Here is a 20,907-nt window from a genome sequence, read left to right on the forward strand (position 1 = left end):
TGGTGCTACCCTCATATGCAATTTGCAAACTGTCCTATAGTTTCCTTTGGGGTAAGTCAGCCTCCACCTCTCTTCTCTGCTACTGTTGGCAGCACTGAACCCCCAGCCTGCCTTCTCTCAACTGGGCGTGGCGCTGATACTTTATGGTTGACCATGATTAAGGAAGTTGGCCAAAGACCTCACTACAATGGAGTGAGAGATCCAGGGAGAGCAGACAGGACAAGCTAATCCTGCAGCCCTCTCCACACGGGGTGGCCACATGAGCCCCCAGGCTGGAGACTCAACAAAGCTTTCCTGGGAGCCCTTTCCACACCAGACCAATGGAGTCTGGAAGCACACTCACTTGGGGCCCCCTTTCAGGACTAACCTCCTGGTTTCATGCCGACTCCATCCTCGGAGGCCCAGCTGAGAGGAGCAGAGGGAAGCAGAGAGGAAGGAAGAGTGTGTCAAACACCACAGAAGCTTCAGAAAGCACAGTGCCTTCATTATGGCCTTCGGTACATTTCAGCTCCTGAGAAGTTAATTCTGAAATATGACTAGCTCAGGTACTCTTTCTTCCTGACAACCTCTCCACCTCTCCTGGACTTCCTTCTCTGTAGACTCCTGAGAACTCCAACTTCCTTGAAAGTTTGAGCCCATGGAGGCACCTGCTGAAGCTAAAGGGAAAATTGGTATCCTGACTTGAAAACACTTGAAAGGCCCAGCATGTTGCACTGAATGTGCAGATTTGGACCCACACGCTCATTCCCTGTGGCTGTTGCTTCCTCCGTGGAGACTGGGAGCTTGACCATCTTTAGGAGGGAAGCGTGGGGCACACCCTGGATGGCCGCAGGAGTAGAGACCTGATCTGATGCCTGACTTCAACCCCCCAACTTCCATCTGAGGTGAAGCCTTTGCTAAAACGCACCCAGCTCTCAGCTAGTCCTACTAGAGGGAAGAGCCAGCTCTGTGTGTAACCCAAAACAGCGTGTAATCTTACCAAGCATTTCAATCTGGCCTTAGAATATAGGATACAAATCAGGCCTTCTGAAAAAATGATGCTGTTTGCTTGTGTAACATTAGGTTTAAGTCCTTAATCAGGTTTCACTTAAGCTGAATTGGTGTGTGTTTCCTCAAGGTACAGCCATTGGATGGGAGGCAAGGCAACCAGGTAGAGCCGGGGCAGGGGAAGAAGCCTGCCTGGCATTACACACCCATAGAGGGGACTCAGGAGTTGACTCCATTGGGCTTATGCCCAAGAGCAAGTGAGATGCCACAAGCAAGTAAAGGTGACTCATTTTAAGAGACAAGTCTACATATGGCCTCGACTTTCTGACTGAGCCCCCTGACAAAGCCACTGGGGATGGAGGGGCGATAAGGTCTGTGGGCTGAGGGAATGTTGGGAGCATCCCTCCTCTGGTTCTGGGCCTACGACCCTGCAGTTTCTTGAGCCACGACTGCTTTCAAGAGGACGGGGTTGAATCCAGAGATCCCAGGGGTTGGGAGCAGGGGAGACTGGGCTATTGGGTTGTCTGTGTGCACTTGCTTTGAAAGAAAGGACGGGGCCAGGAGGTGCATATTAATGGACCGTCAGCTGTCCCAGGTCCTTCCATGCTTGGCACCAGGGTTTCTGGTGGGAGGAAGGTGAATAGGTAGAAACCCTATGAGATTCCCAGTCTTAATCAGAGATCTGCTTGACAATGGTGGTCCATATTTTGCCTTAAACCTTGGGGTTATTTTTCTGAAATCTAGGAGTGAGGTGGGGGAAAAGACTAGAGGAATAGACTTCCTGAAGGATATTGAGGGGGAGAGATGCAGGTTAGGGAAAGATGATTAAATCTGATCTTTTGTTTACGCCTATTAATTTATAGCTATGGGGGCAGAACAATGGATCTGAGTATATGTACACATTTCATGTGTGGTGTGTGTGTGTGTTCTTGGGTGTGTGTGCTGTATTTTGTGTGTGTGATATGAATAAATGTATTGTGTGTACAAACCGAGTTTGTATTTTGTGTGCAGAAATAATAGTGAAGTATCTTTTGTGTATCCTGTATGTATACCCACGTGTCCATGTAGTTTCTGTGTGTTTTGCATCTGAGTTGCAGGTTTGTACGTGGTGTACCTAGGTATCTGTATATGTTCCGTATTGGTAAGTACATCCCGTGTCTGTGCTGAGTGTGTGTATTCTGGATATAGGTATAACCGTATATCTTTTGAGTGCCCTTTTCATTAATTTGGTCTCTGTGTAACTGCATGTGTGGTGCATGTTTTGTATTTGTGTATGGCAACAACGTAGATCTCTTTTGTGATGGGTGTGCATGTCTGCGTGCCGGTGTGGGTGAACATTTTATAGTCCCAGGTCAAGGACACTGGGATAAAAACTCTACCCCACAACCTCGGCCTTAGGTATGCATTGTCTTACCATCTATTTTCCCAAGGTCTGCGTCCCTCCACCCTATGTCTTGGAAATGCAGCACCACCTCCCATATAGGAGAGGAAGAGAAGCACAGAGGCTTCGCGCTGGGCCTGGGATGCCCTGCAGACCCCTGGGGATGTGGGTGACCAGGAACTAGTGAGCACCCTGGGCTGGTGCCCCACCCCCCCAGGGTAACTGTAGGTGCTGAAGAGCCAACAGTGAGGCCGGGGCTGGAGTCATGGCTGGGCAGCCTGACCACACAACTCGCTGTGTTTGGGAAATTTAATCTATTACGTTGAAAGGCAAAGAAGCCCAGTTTGTGAGGCAAAAGCTTCCCCACCTCCATCTATTCCAGGGCCAGCTGAACTCTACCTTTAGGCTATGCAGTGCTTCTTCACTCTCAGCCTGTTCTGGCGGTGGGGAATGATTCTGTACCCAGCCTTTGGTTTCTTAAGCAGCCCTGGTTGCCAGTTTAATGCGGAGAGAGCTTGAGAGAACACGATCCCTGTGGATCAACTAGGGATTCCATCCCTTGGTCCTGAACTTCAGAAATTTCCACATAGAGGAGGTTTCCTTTCAGCCCAGACCTGTGGAATTGGGTCCCCAGGAGCCCTCCTCCTTAGTGTCCTTGGTTTCAAAGCAGGTGATCCATTCTGGCTCTTCGGGGAAAGATTCATGAAAGTGACTGATGCCGAGGCAAATGACCATGTTGTTTTTGTGTATTTTGCATCAGAGTTGCAGGTTGTGTCTTCGTTCATGGTATATGTAGGTCTCTTGTGTATGTTCTATATTGGTAAATACATTCTATGTCTTAAATAAAAACTGGGCAGGGTGGGGAAAGATGAGAATGGAGATGATGAAGATGATGGGCTGTAGAGAGGAGGCCTGGGTTGGGTCTGGCCCAGGACAGCTGGAGCTGTGAGGGCCCTAGGGCCCTTGTGCACTCAGTAAGACAAGCTTCAGCCATGAGAAACTGAAGCTGCAGCACATGGAGGGCAGAAAGACAATTCGAACATCTAAGAATCCATGAAGACTGGAGTGTCTGAGGCAGTGGCAGCAAACCTAGGCCCAGTGGGATGACCAATGAGACAAATTAACCCATTAGGCCTCTGAGACAACCAACCCACCAAGCAGTGGATTTGCTCCTGAACCTGAACTCCAGAGAATGACTATATATGTATGTGTGCATATATACATATACACACGTATGTATGTATATATATGTATATATGTATATATATATGTGTGTGTGTATATATATATATATACACACTCTAGTGCACATAGTCAAACACATGCATATATTGCCCTGTGTCAGAGATATTGCATAAGCTTATACAAGGTTCAAATGCAATTTTTTCTATAGCTAGCTAGGTAGAGGAATTCGTGAAAGAGATTCTCGATACATATTTATATACACTGGATCCACAGATCCGCATTTCCTCAGGACGAGATGCCCCAGTCAGCTATACAGTCATGCCCATGACTAGGTTAATTCCTAAGGTGCAGTCACGTGAGGTGTTTAGACACTGCTTTCCCTGCTCACTCTCCTGGCTTTGCAGAGCTGTGTGCCCCCATTTGGAAGAACAGGGATGGGGTGGGCTGGAGGGCCAGAAGTTTTGGTTCCCCACTCCAAACAGTCTATTTTTTTTCTCCTGATTGAGGGCTTTTGTGTTCTGATGGGAAAAAAAAGACAACCCTCGTTCAATGCCATTCCTAGGCTATTAATACTCTAAATATGAATACTGTGTAGGCTACTAAGAAAATAGGTTATCTCCTGTGTTTTAAATATTGAGATTCATGCAACAAACACCCATGCAGCTCTATCGCATCACTGGTAAATTTCACTGCAGTGTCAGTGTAGCTGGGCCCCAGCACTAGGAAAGCAGATGCCTGCAACCTCCAGTGTAACGAAGAAATCAGACATGTTTTTGTGACCCCGAAGCCTGCAAAAATGGTGAAATCTGAAGCTGAGAGGTCCCTTGGTTTGTTAGCTTCTCCCGGTAGGGTTAAGGGAGCAAATGTGAAACCTGACAACTCACATTCGGTCATCCTAACTGTCCCTCCCCTGGGCTTCCCTCACATCGACACTGCAGAGAAAAAACCAAATGCAGTATTTTCCGTTATGAAACACAAGCCTCCGGAGCGTCTGCTTGGCAACTGCATTTCACAACCCCCCAGCCTGTGACACAGAAAGTAATTCCAACACACAGCACTGTGTGTTCTTTTCAATGCAAAAATGGGAAAGACCTTTCGAATAATTACCAGAACTTTAAAGCTAAGCTACCGTGGTTTTCCTCTGTGAAGGGGGAGGTAGGCTCAAGTGGGGTGGTGGGGGGAATTGCATCTGCGAGATGCCGTGTGCATTTCATTAGGAAGAAAAGGTGACACTGATGTGGTAGGTTCTGTATTTGCTATAAGGTGGCCTCAATGTGTCCTTCTGAAATCCTGGCTTCCATAGGTGACTCCCATCTTTGGAAACCCCTAAGCCGGTGATGAAGATTTGCATGAAAGCCATGGATACATATTCTGTGTTCTAAATCAAAAATCAAAAGATCAAAAGTCACTTGCACGACTATTGCTTTCCATGCAGAACCAGATACACACTGTAGAACACACTGACTACAATGCAGGCTATTATGCGATATCTGCATTAGTTCCATTGAGCTGTGAGTATGTGAATAGGGTTCAATCAGACATCAGTTAACATTTTGGTAATATTCACATAGTTTGTATTAGCCAAAGTGCAGTTGGCTGTTTTCAAGTTTTCCTCTCTAAAGTCCTCGTTACTGTTGTTTACCCCCTCCTGGATCTCCATGTAGTCAGACTTACTAATGGTAGAGGCACTTCTACTTTTCTTTAGGTCAGGGGAGGATGGGATCTTTGGACAGCTCGTCACTTGCAAGTACTGGGCCTGTTCCTCTCCCTCTGTCTCCCTGTGGTAGAAGTAGTTGAAATTGGACACTATGACGGGGACAGGTAAGGCAATGGTTAACACACCTGCAATTGCACATAGGGAACCCACGATCTTTCCCCCAATAGTAGTTGGAACCATGTCTCCATAGCCTACAGTTGTCATGGAGACGACTGCCCACCAGAAGGCATCCGGGATGCTCGGGAATTGGGACTCTCGCTCATCGGCCTCTGCGAAATAGACAGCACTAGAGAAGAGGATGACCCCGATGAAGAGGAAGAATATCAGGAGGCCTAATTCTCTCATGCTGGCTTTGAGGGTCTGACCTAGAATCTGAAGACCTTTGGAGTGTCTGGACAACTTGAAAATCCTAAAGACTCTTACCAACCGGATGACTCGAAGGATGGCCAGTGACATGGCCTGCTGGCCCTGCTGAGCATCTTCTGGCTTCTCAGCCAGCTCTGTTCCCAGGGTGATGAAGTAGGGGATGATGGCTACAATGTCAATGATGTTCATGATGTTGGTGAAGAAGCCGGCTTTGCTGGGACAGGCAAAGAACCTCACCAAGAACTCAAAGGAGAACCAGATGATGCAGAGGGTCTCTACAATGAAGAAAGGGTCGGTGAAGGAAGTGGACTGCTGGTACCCGATGGTGCTATTGGAATAGGTATGGAAGGTCACTCCACTGCCATGCATGTCTTCATTCTCATCCCGGAATATGGGCAACGTCTCCAGGCAGAAGCTGACGATTGAGATCAAGATCACCATGACAGATACAATAGCTATAATCCTGGCAGGCCCTGAGCTCTCTGGGTATTCAAAGAGGAGCCACACCTGTCTCTGAAATTCATTTTCGGGTAGAGGACGCTCTTCCTCTTTGATGTAGCCTTCATCTTCCCGAAACATCTCCATTGCTTCTTCTCCTAGCTCATAAAACCGAATTTCTTCGGAGAATATATCTAAGGGCACATTCACGGGTCGCCTCAACCGGCCCCCAGACTGGTAGTAGTACAAAATGGCATCAAAGCTTGGGCGGTTCCGATCGAAAAAGTACTCATTCGGAGAGGGTCAAAGTATCTCATCCGCTTCTTTGGGTCCCCTAAGAGGGTCTCTGGAAACTGGGCTAAGGTCTTTAGCTGGGTCTCAAACCGCAGCCCTGAGATGTTGATCACCACCCTCTCACAGCATTCGTGGTCTGCTTCTGGGTCATAGGTGTCCTGCGGGTGCCCAGGGAGGGCAGCGGCCTCATCCACTGGGTCTCCGGTGGCCACTGTCATAATTGGAACCAAGAGGAGCGCCTCTCGCTACGCCTTCTAGCTGCCTGGTGGCAGGGAGCTCAGGGCGCTGCTTACGGCCCCAGGAAACACAGCAGCATCGGCCTGCACTCCTGCAGGGGAGCCCCAGGTCTCTCTGAGAGCCAGAGAGATAGCCCCGCTTGGCTGAAAGACAGAGGTGGTTAAGGACATAAGACCACTCAGCATTGGCAACTTGACCTGGGTTGCTGCTTTTTCTCTCTCATCTCTCAGCCAAGAAGCTCAAAAATATGACCACCACCACAAAAAAGTAAGATTTAGGTTCACCTCGTAGCCTGGCTGGGGATGAGAGGGGAGCAGGTGGCGGTCTCTCAAGAAAGCTCTGGATTGCCCTGCACTGGGGGCAGGTGGCTGGTCCAGGTCCCTCTGCACTGCACAGGCTTCATGGAGCACAGCCCCATATCAGAGGCTGGAAGGGAACCTTCTCCCAGGCAGTGAACTAACGTCTTGCAGATACCTGCACCCTGGGAGGTATTTGCAGTGGTGGACCTTGGGCCTGGGCCTCTCTCATTGCCCACACCCCAATGACTCTACACATGGCTGTTATTAAATAATAGATTGATTTACCTGGCAAGGCAGGAATCTGCAGCTCTCTTCCTTGCAGAACTGATCCGATGCTGCAGGAATCCTAGATACACAAACAGGCAGCCTGATTCCCCATCACGTCTTCTCACTTGAGCTAGAAATAATGGTGAGTCATTCTGGGCAGGAGGGTAGGCTCCAGGTCCTGGAGGTGAGCTCCAGGGCTGGGCTGGGCTGGAGGGGCAGTGGGATGCCTGGTCAAGGGCACGCAGGACTCGAGGACAGCCGAGATTGGGTCTGGAGCCTTTGAAAGGAAGGAGGCAAGATGCAATGCTCAGCAAAAGCCAGAGTCCTCCTGGCTGTCCTCAGGAGGTGTGACGTTGCCTGGAAAAAACAAGGTGGAATCAGGGCTTCTGGGCAGCTGGTGCCAAGATTTAGGAGGGCGCTGGCAGCTTCTCTTCCATGCCCACCTTGCATTCTGGTGTCACACCTGAGAACTATCCCTCAACCTCCCAGCCTCCTCTGGGCAGGCTTACATCAGTTGGAAGTATGCTCTCCCAGGGAACAAGCCTTTAGACTTGGCTGGGCCTGTCTCCTCCAGGGGCCTCCCCGGGCTGAGCCAGATGCCCCATTGGTCCTCTGCAGCCATCAGGAGGGACTCTGGGCAAAGCCTCCCACCCCCAGGTCAGGACACAGCATCTCCCAAGGGGAGGGCTTCCTACGCTGCAGCCTGACTTCCAGCTCTGAACTCTGCAGAGTCCTGGAAGAAGAACGGCTCCTCCCCACTCTGGCCCCCCAACACACACACTCCTTCAGAGCTCATTTAGGAGACTCCTCACACAGAAAGGTCGATCTCCAAAAGCTGGCTGGCTTGGTCCCAGGACTTACTCTCCCTCAGGGATCCCTAAACTGCAGGCCTCCCTCCGGGCGCGGTGGCATTTGAACTGGGCAGGCGCTCGACCACCGATTTCTCCCCAAGACAAAATCCCTCACGTCGTCTCCTCGGCAGTGAGCACAGAACCAAGGCTCAGTCAGCCTGGCTTCGAGGCGGCTTGGCAGCAGCGAGAGGGGGGAGCCTGGAGGAAGCCGGCTTCCGGGCTGGCCCCCTGCCGGCCCAATCCTGCCGGCCCGAGGGCGGGGAGGGGTCCGGGGCCTCTCCCCATCGCCCCGGGCTCCGGCCGGGACTCCGCCGGGCGCTCTCCGCGCTCGGCTCCGAGCGAGTGGATCAGACCCACCAGCTGGCCGCGGCAGTCAGCGCCACCTTAACCCCCTCCTGCCCGATCCGGAGGGGGCTCTAGCGGCGGGCCAGAGCGCAGCCCAGCTGTTTTGCCCCTAGGATCCGAGGGAGCTCCTAGGCTCGATCTCCTTCGGAAAACACTGGAACCTAAACACTGGGGGTGGGGAGTAGGCTGCTGCCCCAGATCTTGGCTTCCTCCCTCCTAAGAGCGGGGTCACCCCGGCAGCCCACGGCCCCAGGGAGGCGGAAAAGCCCTTCTCTGCCGAAAAGCCGTTTTCATTCCGAGCCGGAGAGGGGAACCCTGCCCGGCCGTCGCAAGTGATTTGGGTCCTACCAACCGGCTCTATTTACCAGACATGGTTATGCTGTCACTGCACTTCCCATCACCCACCAGCTCCTCTCTGCGCCCCCGCCCCGCGCCCCGCATTGCCCGGAGGGTCCCCGAGCCCGTTCCGTGTTCTCTCCTTCCGCTGTACGCCAGCCCCCCTCGCCCGCCCCGGTCCGGGCCGGCAGCCATGGTCGGCACAGACTCGCCCGCCCCGGACTCAGCCCGAGCCCGCCGCGCTGCCGGCTGCGCCGCCCGGTGCCCCGCAGCCCCTCTGGGCGCCGCAGCCCAGGCAGGGGGAGGCAGCACGCGCAGCCGAGCGCCCCGACACCCATTTACCCTTCCCGATGGGCACCCGGAGCCTCCATGTTTCTGGGTGACCGCAAGCGCCGGCGGAACCGCGGCGGCAGCGGGCGGCGGCGGCGGCGGCGCGGCGGCGGCGCGGGGGTGCGGGCGGCCAGCCGGGAGCCGGCTCTGCAGTCCCGCCGGCGGCGCGTAAGGAGAGCCCGGCCGCCGCCCGCAGCCGCACCGCGCCACGCAGCGCCGCACCTGGCCGCCAGCGAACTCGAATTAAAGGGGCCGGCGGGGGCCAGAGCCGACGAGGCGCGCCGCCCGCCGCCCGCCGTCGCCACCGCCACCGGGCTGTCCTCTCAGTGGCGCCCCGGGGCCTCGGCCCCCTCCCCGCAAGGAGATCACCCCATCCCTTGGCAGAGCTCAGCTTACTGACCAGAACCTCGTGGAGGGCTGAGCTGGGTGCTGCCAGGGCCGGGGAACCGGGGGCAGAAGTTGAGGAAGCGGTCATGAGAGACTCCTGCCAACAGTAAGAAGTAGCCAAGGAGGAAACGATCAGTAGCAGCTCTCCCAGGCCCGAGAAGGGATCCAGCCCCGTGGGAAATGTGTTGCTATTCTTACGATGCTGCCAGACAGAATCTGCAGACCCCCTCCTTGCCCTCTAGCGCCGCCTCGCCCCCTCCTCCAGCTCTGCCTCCCACCCGCCTCTTACCCAGCCAAAGCTTTGGCTTCGCAGAGGGGAATGCAGCAGGTGCGGGCCGCAGTGTGGCAGAAACTCGCTGCTGTGTTCGCCCCCACCGGGACGAGCCGCAGGAACCCGCAGAACTGCAGCGCTGGCTCTCTGGACTCCCTCCCGCAGAGCCGGGGCAGGGAAGGCTGGGGGACGTGCTGCTGCCCCAGGGAAGCGCCAGCTCCTCACAAAATGGGCCCCTGACAGACCTCACAAAGCCAGCTGGCCCACGGGGCTCTGGAATTGGAAATGCAGCTCACGGCGCACCGGGGTGGGTGATGGAAGATGCCCTTTGCTTTTGGAAGAATGTGTGGGAAGCCCAGTCTGCCCTCTGCTCAGATGGTGGATCTGAGAGGGCCCAGGGTGCTCTTGAGAGCCCTGTGACAGCCCCAAGCCCCTGCCAGTTCCGGTGTCCTGTCTGAATTGCTGTTCCAAACAGCGGTTCCTTGAGCCCAAACTGCAGCAGACATGGAGCCCTGTGCGCAGAGGACCTCTAGTCCCAGGGAGGCTGCTGCTGGGCCCTCCTTGATCAGAGAACCCTCCTCTTTAGGCCTGTAGTTCCTGATGGAAGCTCTGAGAACCCACGGGGTCTGGGTCTGTGGAATTCAAGTGTTTCATCAAGGTAGTATTCAAGGTATTGTTTAAGACTGGGGGCCTAACCAGAGCTGCAGGCGGACAGTGACCTCAGTGAGCTCTGGGAATGATAGATGACTACCAGGCAGGACTGGTTTGGTTTAGGGCCTCATAGAAGCTGGACTGGCAGTGTCCCAACCTGAATGTGACCTGGGTATTTTGGAACCAGCCAGGCTGGGACTTAAATCCCTGCCAGGTCTTAGGCAAGTTCATTCATGTCTCTGGACCTCAGTTTCCTCATCTGCAAAATGAGGATATTTCACAGGCTGTTGTGAGGGTTAAATTGTTTATGCAAAGAGTTTAGCCCCCAGCAGACACTCCACAAATGTTGGTTTCTCCACTCTGCTTCCCTAGGAAACTCCCCTCCTAACTCCCAGCTTCCTGCTTAGCTTTGGGCTCTTTCTCTAGGTGCCCAGTCACCAGGTTTCTCTCTGCTTCTCAGTCTGCCCACCCCTCACTCTCCTTGAGGTCTCAGCCATTCCCACTTCCTTCACCAAACTATCCTCCAGAACTCTGCTTCACACTCCTTCTAGAGGCTTCCCCCAACCAGCCCCCAGGGCTCTCGTCCTCCTTCTTGCCACATAGGGTCTTTCTGTCAATTAAAACACAACAGTCTTAGCCATTTCATCATGTCTATATATTTTCTTGGCCCTCTGTTGAAATGAAAGCCGTGGACAGAGAAAAGTTCTCAAGGGAGAATTAATAATTGTGCTCATTGGTGACATGTGCTTAACATGTGTCAGATACTGTGCCAAGCACCTCTAGCCCAGTGGGACGTGTAATACTCACAGCTCGAGGAGGTGATTTCTACATCAGCACCATCGCAGAGAAAAGGAAGCTGAGGCAGAGAGATGAAGCAACCTGCCCAAGGCCACCGAGTGGTGGCTCTGGGACTTGAATGACGTCTTGACACACCTGTAACCCTCACAGTCCCTGCTCAGGTAGAATGGGCAGCCCTTAAATTTCCTTTCCTTCTCTGGGATTTTCCTCTGACCCTCCTTCCATCTGATTGGCCTCAGGCCTATGTCATCCTACCTCTCCCTTTTAAACCTGATCTAAGAGTGAAGGACAGCCAAAAAGAAATTAACCAGAGAAGGAAAGAAATTAACCAAAGAAGGAAATTAAAAAAAGAAGCATAGGGGCTTCCCTGGTGGCGCAGTGGTTGAGAGTCCGCCTGTTGATGCCGGGGACATGGGTTCGTGTCCCGGTCCAGGAAGATCCCACATGCCGTGGAGCGGCTGGGCCCGTGAGCCATGGCCGCTGAGCCTGCACGTCCGGAGCCTGTGCTCTGCAACGGGAGAGGCCACAACAGTGAGAGGCCCACGTACCACTAAAAAAAAAAAAAAGCATAACAGTTGTTCAGGGCTCTACCTCTGTGGCTCCCGCTCTGAAAGGTGTCACTTGGTTTGGTAATTCTGGGTGAGAAAAAGAACGGGGGCCCAATTCTTACCCCTGACACTTGCTAGCTGTGTGAACTTGAGCAAGTTATTTCAGCTCTGAGCCTTAGTTTCCGATCTGTCTACAGGACACCAAAATGACTTTGCTGGGGTGAGGGGTAAGGATTAAATGAGGTATGGATTGGACAGCCAGCTAGCTTAACCTACGTGTTTAAGGTCACCATTTCCCATTTTGGCCACGAAAGATCAGCTGGAGTGCCCCTAGATGCCCTCCCTGGGGCAGGTCAAACCCCAAAGACCACTCCCTGCCCCTTCAGTCCAGTTTTCTGCTTGGGAGCTAGGTCCTGCTTTCAGCAGAGAGAAAGACTGGTGACCGTCACAGCGAGTGACCGGCCCCCACCCAGTACAGGGAAGGTGTCAGTTCCTGCGCTCCAGGACTACAGCCATTGAAGGGAGGAGTTTATGACGGTGCGTCCATGCCCACACCGAACCCCATCCCCACCCGAGCACCACAGGGACAGGAGGGAGGGGCTTAGTTTTTTCCACCGCAATTCATGAACATAGGGGCCTCTAGTGGGGTCACTCCCAGAGGACCAGCTCTCCCTCCTTGCATGACGGCCACATCTGATGATGCTTGCTGTAAAATGGGGATACTTCACAGGCTGTTGGGAGGGTTAGCCCACGAACCCCACCCACCCACTGTGGCAGCACAGCCCCTGCTAGCCCACCAGAAGCAGGGCAGGGAAGCATGGAATGTGAGCCCAGGCACTGGGCTGACAGCTCTCCATAGACCATTTGATTTAATCCTTGCCACCAGCCAGTGGGAAAGGTGCCATTATCTCCATTTTACAAATGCAGATACTGAAGCTCAGAGAAGGCAAGTCGCTGTCCAGGGTAATTTAGCCGGTAAGTGATGAGACTAGGATGGAACAGGACTGTCTGATTCCACAAATCACCATTCCATTCTGCTGCTTGCTTCCACTGTTAGCAGAGTGGCAGGCCTCTGGGCTCACTTCCTGGTCTCAGGAATGTGGATTCAATCCAGCAGAACTTGCAGAGCCTCAGGTCATATCAGCATGTCCTGTGGAGGTTGCCCAACCCAACAGGAGGTCTGTTTCAGAGGCGGGTTGGTGCTGACGGTGATGAACTCTTCACACCAAGGGAGTCAGGGCTGTGGCGCATATGATTCTGGACCTGAAGGCTCTGCCCTATGCCCTTTGCTGGAGCAGCTCTAGTGATTCTTCTCTCATCTGCAAGACCCAGGGCTCAGCATCCCTCACCCTGGCCAAGGAATATACAGCACAGAGCATCGGACCAGGGCTGCAGTCTTAGCATGCAGAGCTGTGTGACCCAAGGCCACTCACTTGACCTTTCGGTGCCACAGTTTACTTGTAAAATAGGAAGGGTAACATTTCCCGCCCCCACCCCCTTTGTTTCATAGGGTTTAAAGAGAAAGAGGGAGGAAGGAAGGAAGGAAACTAACATTCACTGTTAGTGTGTGTTACAATCTCATTTGTTAGGATCAAAAAGAAGAAGATGTGTGGACACACTTGGAAAAGCCAAAAGCCTGATCCATGTGGAAGAGTCCACTGTTCTTGCAATTGTCGTCACTGCTGTCGTGACTGTGCCCTGCCAGTGTGCGTCATGCCTGGCGTCTGAGGACTTCCCCCGGAAGTACAGTGAGCATCATTGCAGCCCCCTACTTATCTGAGAACTGCCTCCTACACGTCTCCTAAGGTGGTCAAGGGCTGCCTCCTATAGGAAGCCTTCTGAGATTAACTCCTGTTGCCTCCAAGGAACTCCTGTATGGAGGCCTGGGCCTTGGTTCCTGTCCTGAATTAGCTGCTATGCACTCATCCCACTGTCCTGCAAATCTTGGCCAAATAAAAGAGTACATTAAGGAATGGTTGAAGGGGGTGGGCCTTCCCTCACCTTTTGGAGCCACGCCCCTGTGTCAGGCACTATGCTGGTTGTCTCACAATCAGGCCCCTGCTGTTAACACCCAAAGGCGGAATAGCATAGTGGTTGAAGCACAGCTGTCGGCGCTGGCAGGTCCAGGGCCCGATCCCAGGCCTGGCACCTTTTGGCTCTGTGACTTGGGTCCTCCCCTCATATTTCTATTGAGTGATTGGAATGTAAAGCACTTAGAACAGTGCCTGTGCCCTAGCAAACACTAAGCGTTAGCCGCCAGCAGACCATCCTCTCAGCACGGTCACCATGGTCTTCTCTATTAGAAAGGGAAGTGGGAGAAGTTTATGATGAGCTGTGAGAGCAGATGCCTTTTGTGTTCTAGGCCACATCCCCTGGACCACCTATGACTTTAGCTGCCCGTGGAGGAAGTTTGGCTTCTGGGCGTGCTGGCAGTGTCCCGCCCTCAACCACAGCGTCTCTGGGCTCTTCTGACGCAGGGACTCTTTCTGTGGCCAGGGTGGCTCACTCAGGCTGCCCAGCGTGGCCTGGATGTCGGAAGAGGCACCTGAATGCCCTGACAGCCCGTCTGTAAGAGGGACAATTCACATTCTCCAGCCGGCACCACATATGGCTGCCATCTGTACCGAGTCCCGGTGGCTCACAGAGGAAAGCAGCTCAATCTCGTGAGCCAGCTGGCCCGGGTCAGAGCAAGGTCCGGAGCAAGGTTGCTCCCTGGCGCTGCTCATGGCTGGCTCCCTGGGTGCTCTGTCCTCAGCCCAGGCCTGTCCTCCACAGCAGCAGGCTCACCAGCCCCGCTTCACAGGCCTGCTTCTCCCTCTCATTCTCCTTGTTGGGAGTGGACAACCTTTTACCCTGTTGCCCAAGCTAGAAACCTGGGAGTCCTTATCAGCTCTCTTTGCTTCCCCCCACCCTGACATCACCCACAGGCAATTAATCACTTGGCCTTGGCATCTGTTCACTGTTCTCTAACTCCCTCTCCCTCTCCTGCTACCCTGGTTTAAGCCACCTGCAGGCATGGTCTGGGCCACTGCAGCCTCTCCTGGTCCCCTGCCTTTAGACTAGCTCCCCCCTCTCTTCCCCCCGCCACGGTTGTCATGGTTATCCTCCTAAAGCGCGAATCCAATCATGTCACTTACTTCTGAACTCCTGCTTTGGCTCCCTAAACTGCGTGAACCTAAAAGGCAAGCAAAGCCCTTCATGATCTGATGTTCCCCTGCCCTCCCTTTTCCCCCCATCCAGAAGTCTATATTGGCATCAAAGTAAATTATCTTGAAGGCTCAAACTGGCTCAAAACACACAGATTAAACAAAGACCTAAGTCAGATAGGCCTGGGATTGAGTCCTGGCTCTGCTGTTTGCCACTCATGTGACCTCAGGTGGGGTATTTTTCCTCTCTGAGTTCCAGTCTGTAAAATGGGAATAATAATGCCTAATTCTCGCTCCAAGGATCAAATGAGAGAATGTGCACAGGGTGTTTATCTCAGTACCTCACCTGCAGGTAGGGCTAAAAGAAATATGAGCTTCCAGATGGTTCCAGGCTCCCAACACAGAACACCCTGCCCCCACATCACCCCAATGACTACTTTTCTAACATTCAACTCATGTCACATCCTCCACGAAGCCTTTCTGGACCTTTTCCCTGGTCCCCACCCTCTAAGGCAATGCCTGAACGCTTTCTGGGACACAGGTTATCACATTGAGTTCCTGGGTTCTGTCTCTGTCCCTATGTTGTCTCCACTTGGCAGGGGGCATCTTGAAGGCAGGGGTGCGTGTCTTCTGCCTGCATCCCTGTGTCTGGTCCAGGACGAGCACAGAGCATCTGGCCCAGCCGTAAGTGTGAACTAGTGAACACTGGCACATGCATGGACTCCGTGACACCCCACAGCTTAACCATCTCCCCCTGCCTTTCAGCCCCCAGACTTGGCATCTCTGGAAGGCCCCTGCTTCTGAAGAACCCTGAGTCACCACAGGACCAAGGCAGGGGCTGTTCCTGACTCTTGCCTTAGGCCTAGAGGGGTCAAGAAGGAGGGCCGGCCTTACACCAGCCACTGCCAGGGGGCAGAGCATCGCCTAGAGGATGGCAGAGTGGGGAGGACGATTGCCTGGAGGGATGTGGCTCCCTATTTCACAGAGAGGTTAGGCAACTTGCTCAAGGTCAGACTGCTTGGTCCAGGCAAGAGCCAGGAGTTGAATTCAGGCCTAGAATCATGGTCTTAACTGTTCTGCTGTGGCTGTTTTCATAGCTCGAGGTATCCAGGGCATCCTATGGGCTGGACCTTGATCTTGTCCACCTGTCACTCTGCGCTTTAAGCTTTTCAAGGATTCCTAAGGACTCTTTGACTCACTTTCCTCCCGCTTCTGCATGCATGCTTTCAGGGACCGTACTCACTCCCTCTCACCGTGGGCCATTCCAATTTTGGACAGAGCTGACTTTTTTTTCTTTTTTTGCAGTACGCAGGCCTCTCACTGTTGTGGCCCCTCCCGTTGTGGAGCACAGGCTCCGGACGCGCAGGCTCAGCGGCCATGGCTCACGGGCCCAGCCGCTCCGCGGCATGTGGGATCCTCCCGGACCGGGGCATGAACCCGTGTCCCCTGCATCAGCAGGCGGGCTCTCAAACCACTGCACCACCAGGGAAAGCCCCAGAGCTGACTTTTTGATTGCCTTTCGTTGACCTGGGAATCTTCCTTCCTGAAGCCTTCACTCAAGGTTCTTCATTCCACTCGTGGTCATAAAGTACAGTTCTGTACCCCCCTCCCCAGCAAACACCTACACTTCACAAAGTTGAAGAGAGTGACCAGGAGCCCCAAGGCCTCTGTTTCTTTGAGGTCATCATCCCTGGGCCCTCACCTCTTCCTAAAATGCCATGGCTTAAGGCTTTGCATCACCCTGCCATTCTCTGAAAATGACTCATTAAGTATGCCTCATGAGAGGTCCCCACTGGAAAGAGCTTTGGCCCAGGTGTGGCCCAAACAGCCCAGAGGTGGGGGAACAGTCACTGCTCTTGCCCCACAAATGCAGCCTAGCACACACTGTCTCCTTAGTGTCCACCAGCCCGGGGCCTGATGGTTACTATAACCCCTACATCCTTCTTCTCTCCTCTTTACTGCTTTAGTCCATAGAGAAGGGGAATAAAGCAGACAAACTTGATATCATGGAAAGACAGTCGGCTTGGCAGTTCCAGCCACAGCTCTGCCACCTTGGGGCATGTGACCTTGAGGAAGTCATTTCCCCTCGCTGGGCCTCAGCTGCTTCCTCTGTAAAATGGGAAAGCTGGGACTACATGATGTACATGGCCTCTTCTTGTTCTATGACTTGTTCTTTGACTTTGCCCCAGCTAAGGAATGGGAGCCCCATACAAACAAATAGACGTGTCTCATTTATGCTCCACTAGTATTCTAAGTGAGATGATTATAACTATTCTACTGAGAGAACATAGAGGCTCAGAGAGGTTGTGTGAACCTGCTCAAGGTCCACATGGCTCTAGTAAGTGGCAGAGCTGGGATTTGGGCCCAGGCCTCATTGATTCCCAAGTCAGCAGTTCCCCCATCACATCTCACTGCCTGTTTTAAAAAGGGAGGAAGGAATTTTGGAGCTGCCAAATCACTTTGAAACGAATCCTGAAGTAATTCAAAACAGTGCAAACCTGATGCTCAGAGCATCTTAATAATGTTCTCTGAGTCCAAGATGGGTCATTACAAGGGGAACTCAGGGAGTCTTCAATTCTGAGCCCCTACGGAGAAAAAAGTGGGTTTAAACTGCAGTGAGAGGGTTCAGTTAGATATTGGGGGAAATGATGGACTCTGTGGGACATTTGACTGACTAAGACATTTGACTGGCCAAAGACATTTGACTGACCAAAGGAGACCTTTAAGAACAGGGTAGGGGCCTGATTGCCTGCTACACACCACTTAGGAATGGCCTTCCCCAGAATGCCGAGGAAGTAGAATTAGGTAGGTGAAAGATTGGATAGGAAAATATCGGCGAGCAAATCCGTGTTTGTTGAATGGAATGAGTTCTGGTCTGGAGAGGCAGCAGGGCCTTGTCCAGGGAACTCAGATCTGGGGTTCTAGATGATTCATACTTTCTGACCTGTCTTTGAAGAAGGGAAGAAAAAGGGAAGATAGAGGATTGAGCCATCTTGGCAACTTTCCTGGTGTTGCAGAGACAAGATGCACCTGGGAAAGTGAACGGAAGGCAATCTATGGGCCTAGGGGCTCGAGGAATAACTAGATGAGGGGACAGGGCGTCAGAACCCTGTCCTTCTACCCGTCCACACCCCCAGCCCAATCTTGGCTTGCCTGCTTTTCTCCTGAAATTCCAGGATCATCCAACAGTGCCACCCAGTGGCGATATGGGTGAGGTGCGGAGAGGTGCCCAGGGAAGCCAAAACCCGATGGGGGAAGAGGGAGAGGACCCAGCCACTCAGAAAGAGAAAACTCTGAGCTTCTTCCTGCCTTAAGGGTGTGGTGCTGGGCTGTGCACGGGTCTCTGGGTCTAGGCAGAGATGTCCTATAAGAGTCCTGCACACCCCCAAGGACTTGCTTTCTTCTCTGATCTCTGGCCCTTAGAATCTGCTGCATTAAGCCGTAGATCCCCAAACCAGCTTGACCGTGCACTTGAAGAGGCAGGGGTGTCTGCAGCCCCTCCCCCGGGCCTCCCTTTCTGGGGTGAAGAGGGGCTGTGGAGGCAGCTTCCAGCTGGCCCTCCCCCTGCATTCATCTGGTCACAGCCAAGGTCATGGCTGTTGCCAGGTCAGCACAGTGGGGTCCTCTGGGACAGCAGTGGAGGGGCTGGAAGTCACTTCACAATGGACTGCATACCCTTCCCTTCTCTTCCAGCTGCACCCTGTCTGAGGTCCATGAACTTCCGGGAACTAAGCAGAAGCTCTTCCTCTAAGAAAAGTGGGACCTCAGAGTTAAATGGTAAGAAGGTGGCATGGTGCCTAAGAAAAAACACAGTAGAACCTGGGAATGAGGGTTCGATGGAAACTCTTCTCTCCAGGCTTCTGTGATACAGATAAGACCTAACAGCGATGGGTACTATTTTCATTCCTGTTCTACAAATACAGAGACTGAGGCTTAGTGAGGGTTGAGTGACTCGCCAATGGCCATGTAGCCAGTGACCAGGTGCAACAGTCAGGAGCTGAACTGCGGTCTGTCTGACTCACCAGCCCAGCCCTAAACTAGGCACAAGCCAAGCACCATGGGGGCACCTGGAGCTTGGCACTTAAGAGCCACTCAACAAATATTAGTTAAATAAGTAGATCGTTCTCTAGAGCTGGAGAGGGCAGCAGAGTGGTCAGCAATTGACATCTAACCCAAGGCAGAATGAACTAGCTTAAATTCAGGAATAAAGTACAAAAGGGCATAAGAAAAGGAAAGCCTTCATAAAATACGGGGGATTTGAGAGGTGTCTTAAGGAGAATGTCCAAAAGCCTGAAAGAGGTGTTGAGGCAAGTGTTGGGGCTTTCTGCCTGGGAAATCTGTGTACCCTCACCCTCTACTTCATACATCCGTCCACTCGCAGCAGAAAGGCTCTCCAGGACAGCCCATCTCAAACAGCAACCTCCACCGCTTTGCACCTAACCATGCTGTATTTCTCTTCATAGCATTTATCTCAAACCGTCAATTTGCTATGTACTTATTTGCTCATTGTCTTATTCCCCTACTACGAGAACGTAAAATCCATGGAGGAGGGATTTTGAGGATTTTTCTATATTTCCTTATTCCCAGTGCCTGGAACACTGTGGGTGCTCAATACATAACTGTGAATAAGTGCCTAAGTGAATGAGTTAATTCAGGGTCGGGGACAACAGGGACAGAACACAGAAGAAATCTCACCTGTCCCAGGAATTCCAGGTCAGGCAGCATGGAAAGACATGGCAGGACAGGAAGGATCATTGAGAAAGACTGGGGAAGGCCTAGAATGTCATGCTGAGGAGTTGATTTATTTGTCCTGTAGACAAAAGGGAACCCCTGAGGGTTTTGTGTCGGTGTGTGATAGGAGCTAACCTAGGTTTTAGGAAGCTAACTTAGGAATGTAATGTACTTTGTAGTGAAAACATGGAATGGATGATCTGAGAACAGAGGCAGGAAAGCAGAAAAGAGAAGGTTGCATCTCCAGGTGAGAGATGACAAGGGATGAAGGGATGAAGCAGTGAGGATGCCAGCAAAGAGGAAACATCAACAGGGAGCCATCGCAGGGAGCCAATAGGATTCAGTGGTCAGTGGGATGGGAGGGAGGGGAAGTGTGCTGGTGCCTTGGGGCCGAGCAGCGGACTCGGAGGGGTGCTGTGTGCGTGGCGCCTGTGTGTGTGAGCTCACCTATGTGCTGGGGGATGGAGCTCCCAGGGTGGGCCGTTCTGGCAGATGTGGAAGTTTGTGGGGCTGCTGTGACACGCCTGGCCATTGTCAGCTAGGCAGATGGCAATGCTGGCCTGATGCTCAGGAGAGGGGCCGGGGACTGGGGAGGGAGAGTCATCATGGTGGAGGGGTATTTGAAGCCATGGGAAGAATGTGATCCTCCTGATGGCAGCATAGATGGAATGAAAAGAGAAGTCTCTAGAACACCCACACTATGGGAAAGGAAGGGAGAGGAGGGGAAGGAGTCAGCAGACCTGTGGTCGGAGGGTCAGGAGAGGGTCCAAGTGCCGTGGCCCACACAGCTACATCTGGGCCAGGGCCGCACAAACATGCTTGCAACGTCCTCCGTTGACAGGACTCCACACACCATCTGAGTCCCATGGCCTCATCCTTGCCACACGAGCACAGGACATGGCAGAGTCTGATAGCGCTAGGCCTCCATTCAGGGTCAGTATTTGTACCACATCAGGGTCACGACTTCTATTTCAGGCAGGAAGAAATAATTTATTAGTGGCATCTGTGGAGCTAAAAATGTTACTTAAAAAAAAGCCTGGTAAAGTCTCACTAGAGTTTTATTCAAAGTAGCCTCAATCTTTCTTCCCATTCATCTGTTTGGAAGTGTGGATTGTAATATAGAGATGGGACCAGTTTCCAGATGGGGAGAGTTCTGAACAGGGTTTTCAAGGAGGAAAGACCTGGGCTGGCAGAGATAGGGAGGCAGTACGGGATTGGGGGAGAACTGGTGGCCGCCTGCTCTTGGTGCTCACTGACCACAGCGGGCCACAGACTTGCAGAAGGCAGGTGATGGGTGCGAAGATGCCGTGGGAGCCCAGCTCCCCGCGCTGGGTGGCTGTGG

General features: G+C 52.8%; 1 protein-coding gene across 1 annotated transcript in view; it reads right to left on the reverse strand.

Annotated features, from left to right (window-relative positions):
- Window positions 1-4,827: 4,827 nt before the first annotated feature.
- The window catches only part of KCNA2 (potassium voltage-gated channel subfamily A member 2), a 67,844-nt gene continuing 51,764 nt past the window's right edge, over window positions 4,828-20,907 (reverse strand). Inside the window, 3 exon segments of the mRNA XM_032635726.1 lie at window positions 4,828-6,367; window positions 6,370-6,748; window positions 7,190-7,528. Of these exon segments, the coding sequence (XP_032491617.1) occupies window positions 5,088-6,367; window positions 6,370-6,586 (1,497 nt within the window). The 5' untranslated portion in view covers window positions 6,587-6,748; window positions 7,190-7,528 and the 3' untranslated portion in view covers window positions 4,828-5,087.

This window comes from Phocoena sinus, chromosome 1, assembly GCF_008692025.1.
Source record: "Phocoena sinus isolate mPhoSin1 chromosome 1, mPhoSin1.pri, whole genome shotgun sequence".
Classification (NCBI taxonomy): Eukaryota; Metazoa; Chordata; class Mammalia; order Artiodactyla; family Phocoenidae; genus Phocoena; species Phocoena sinus.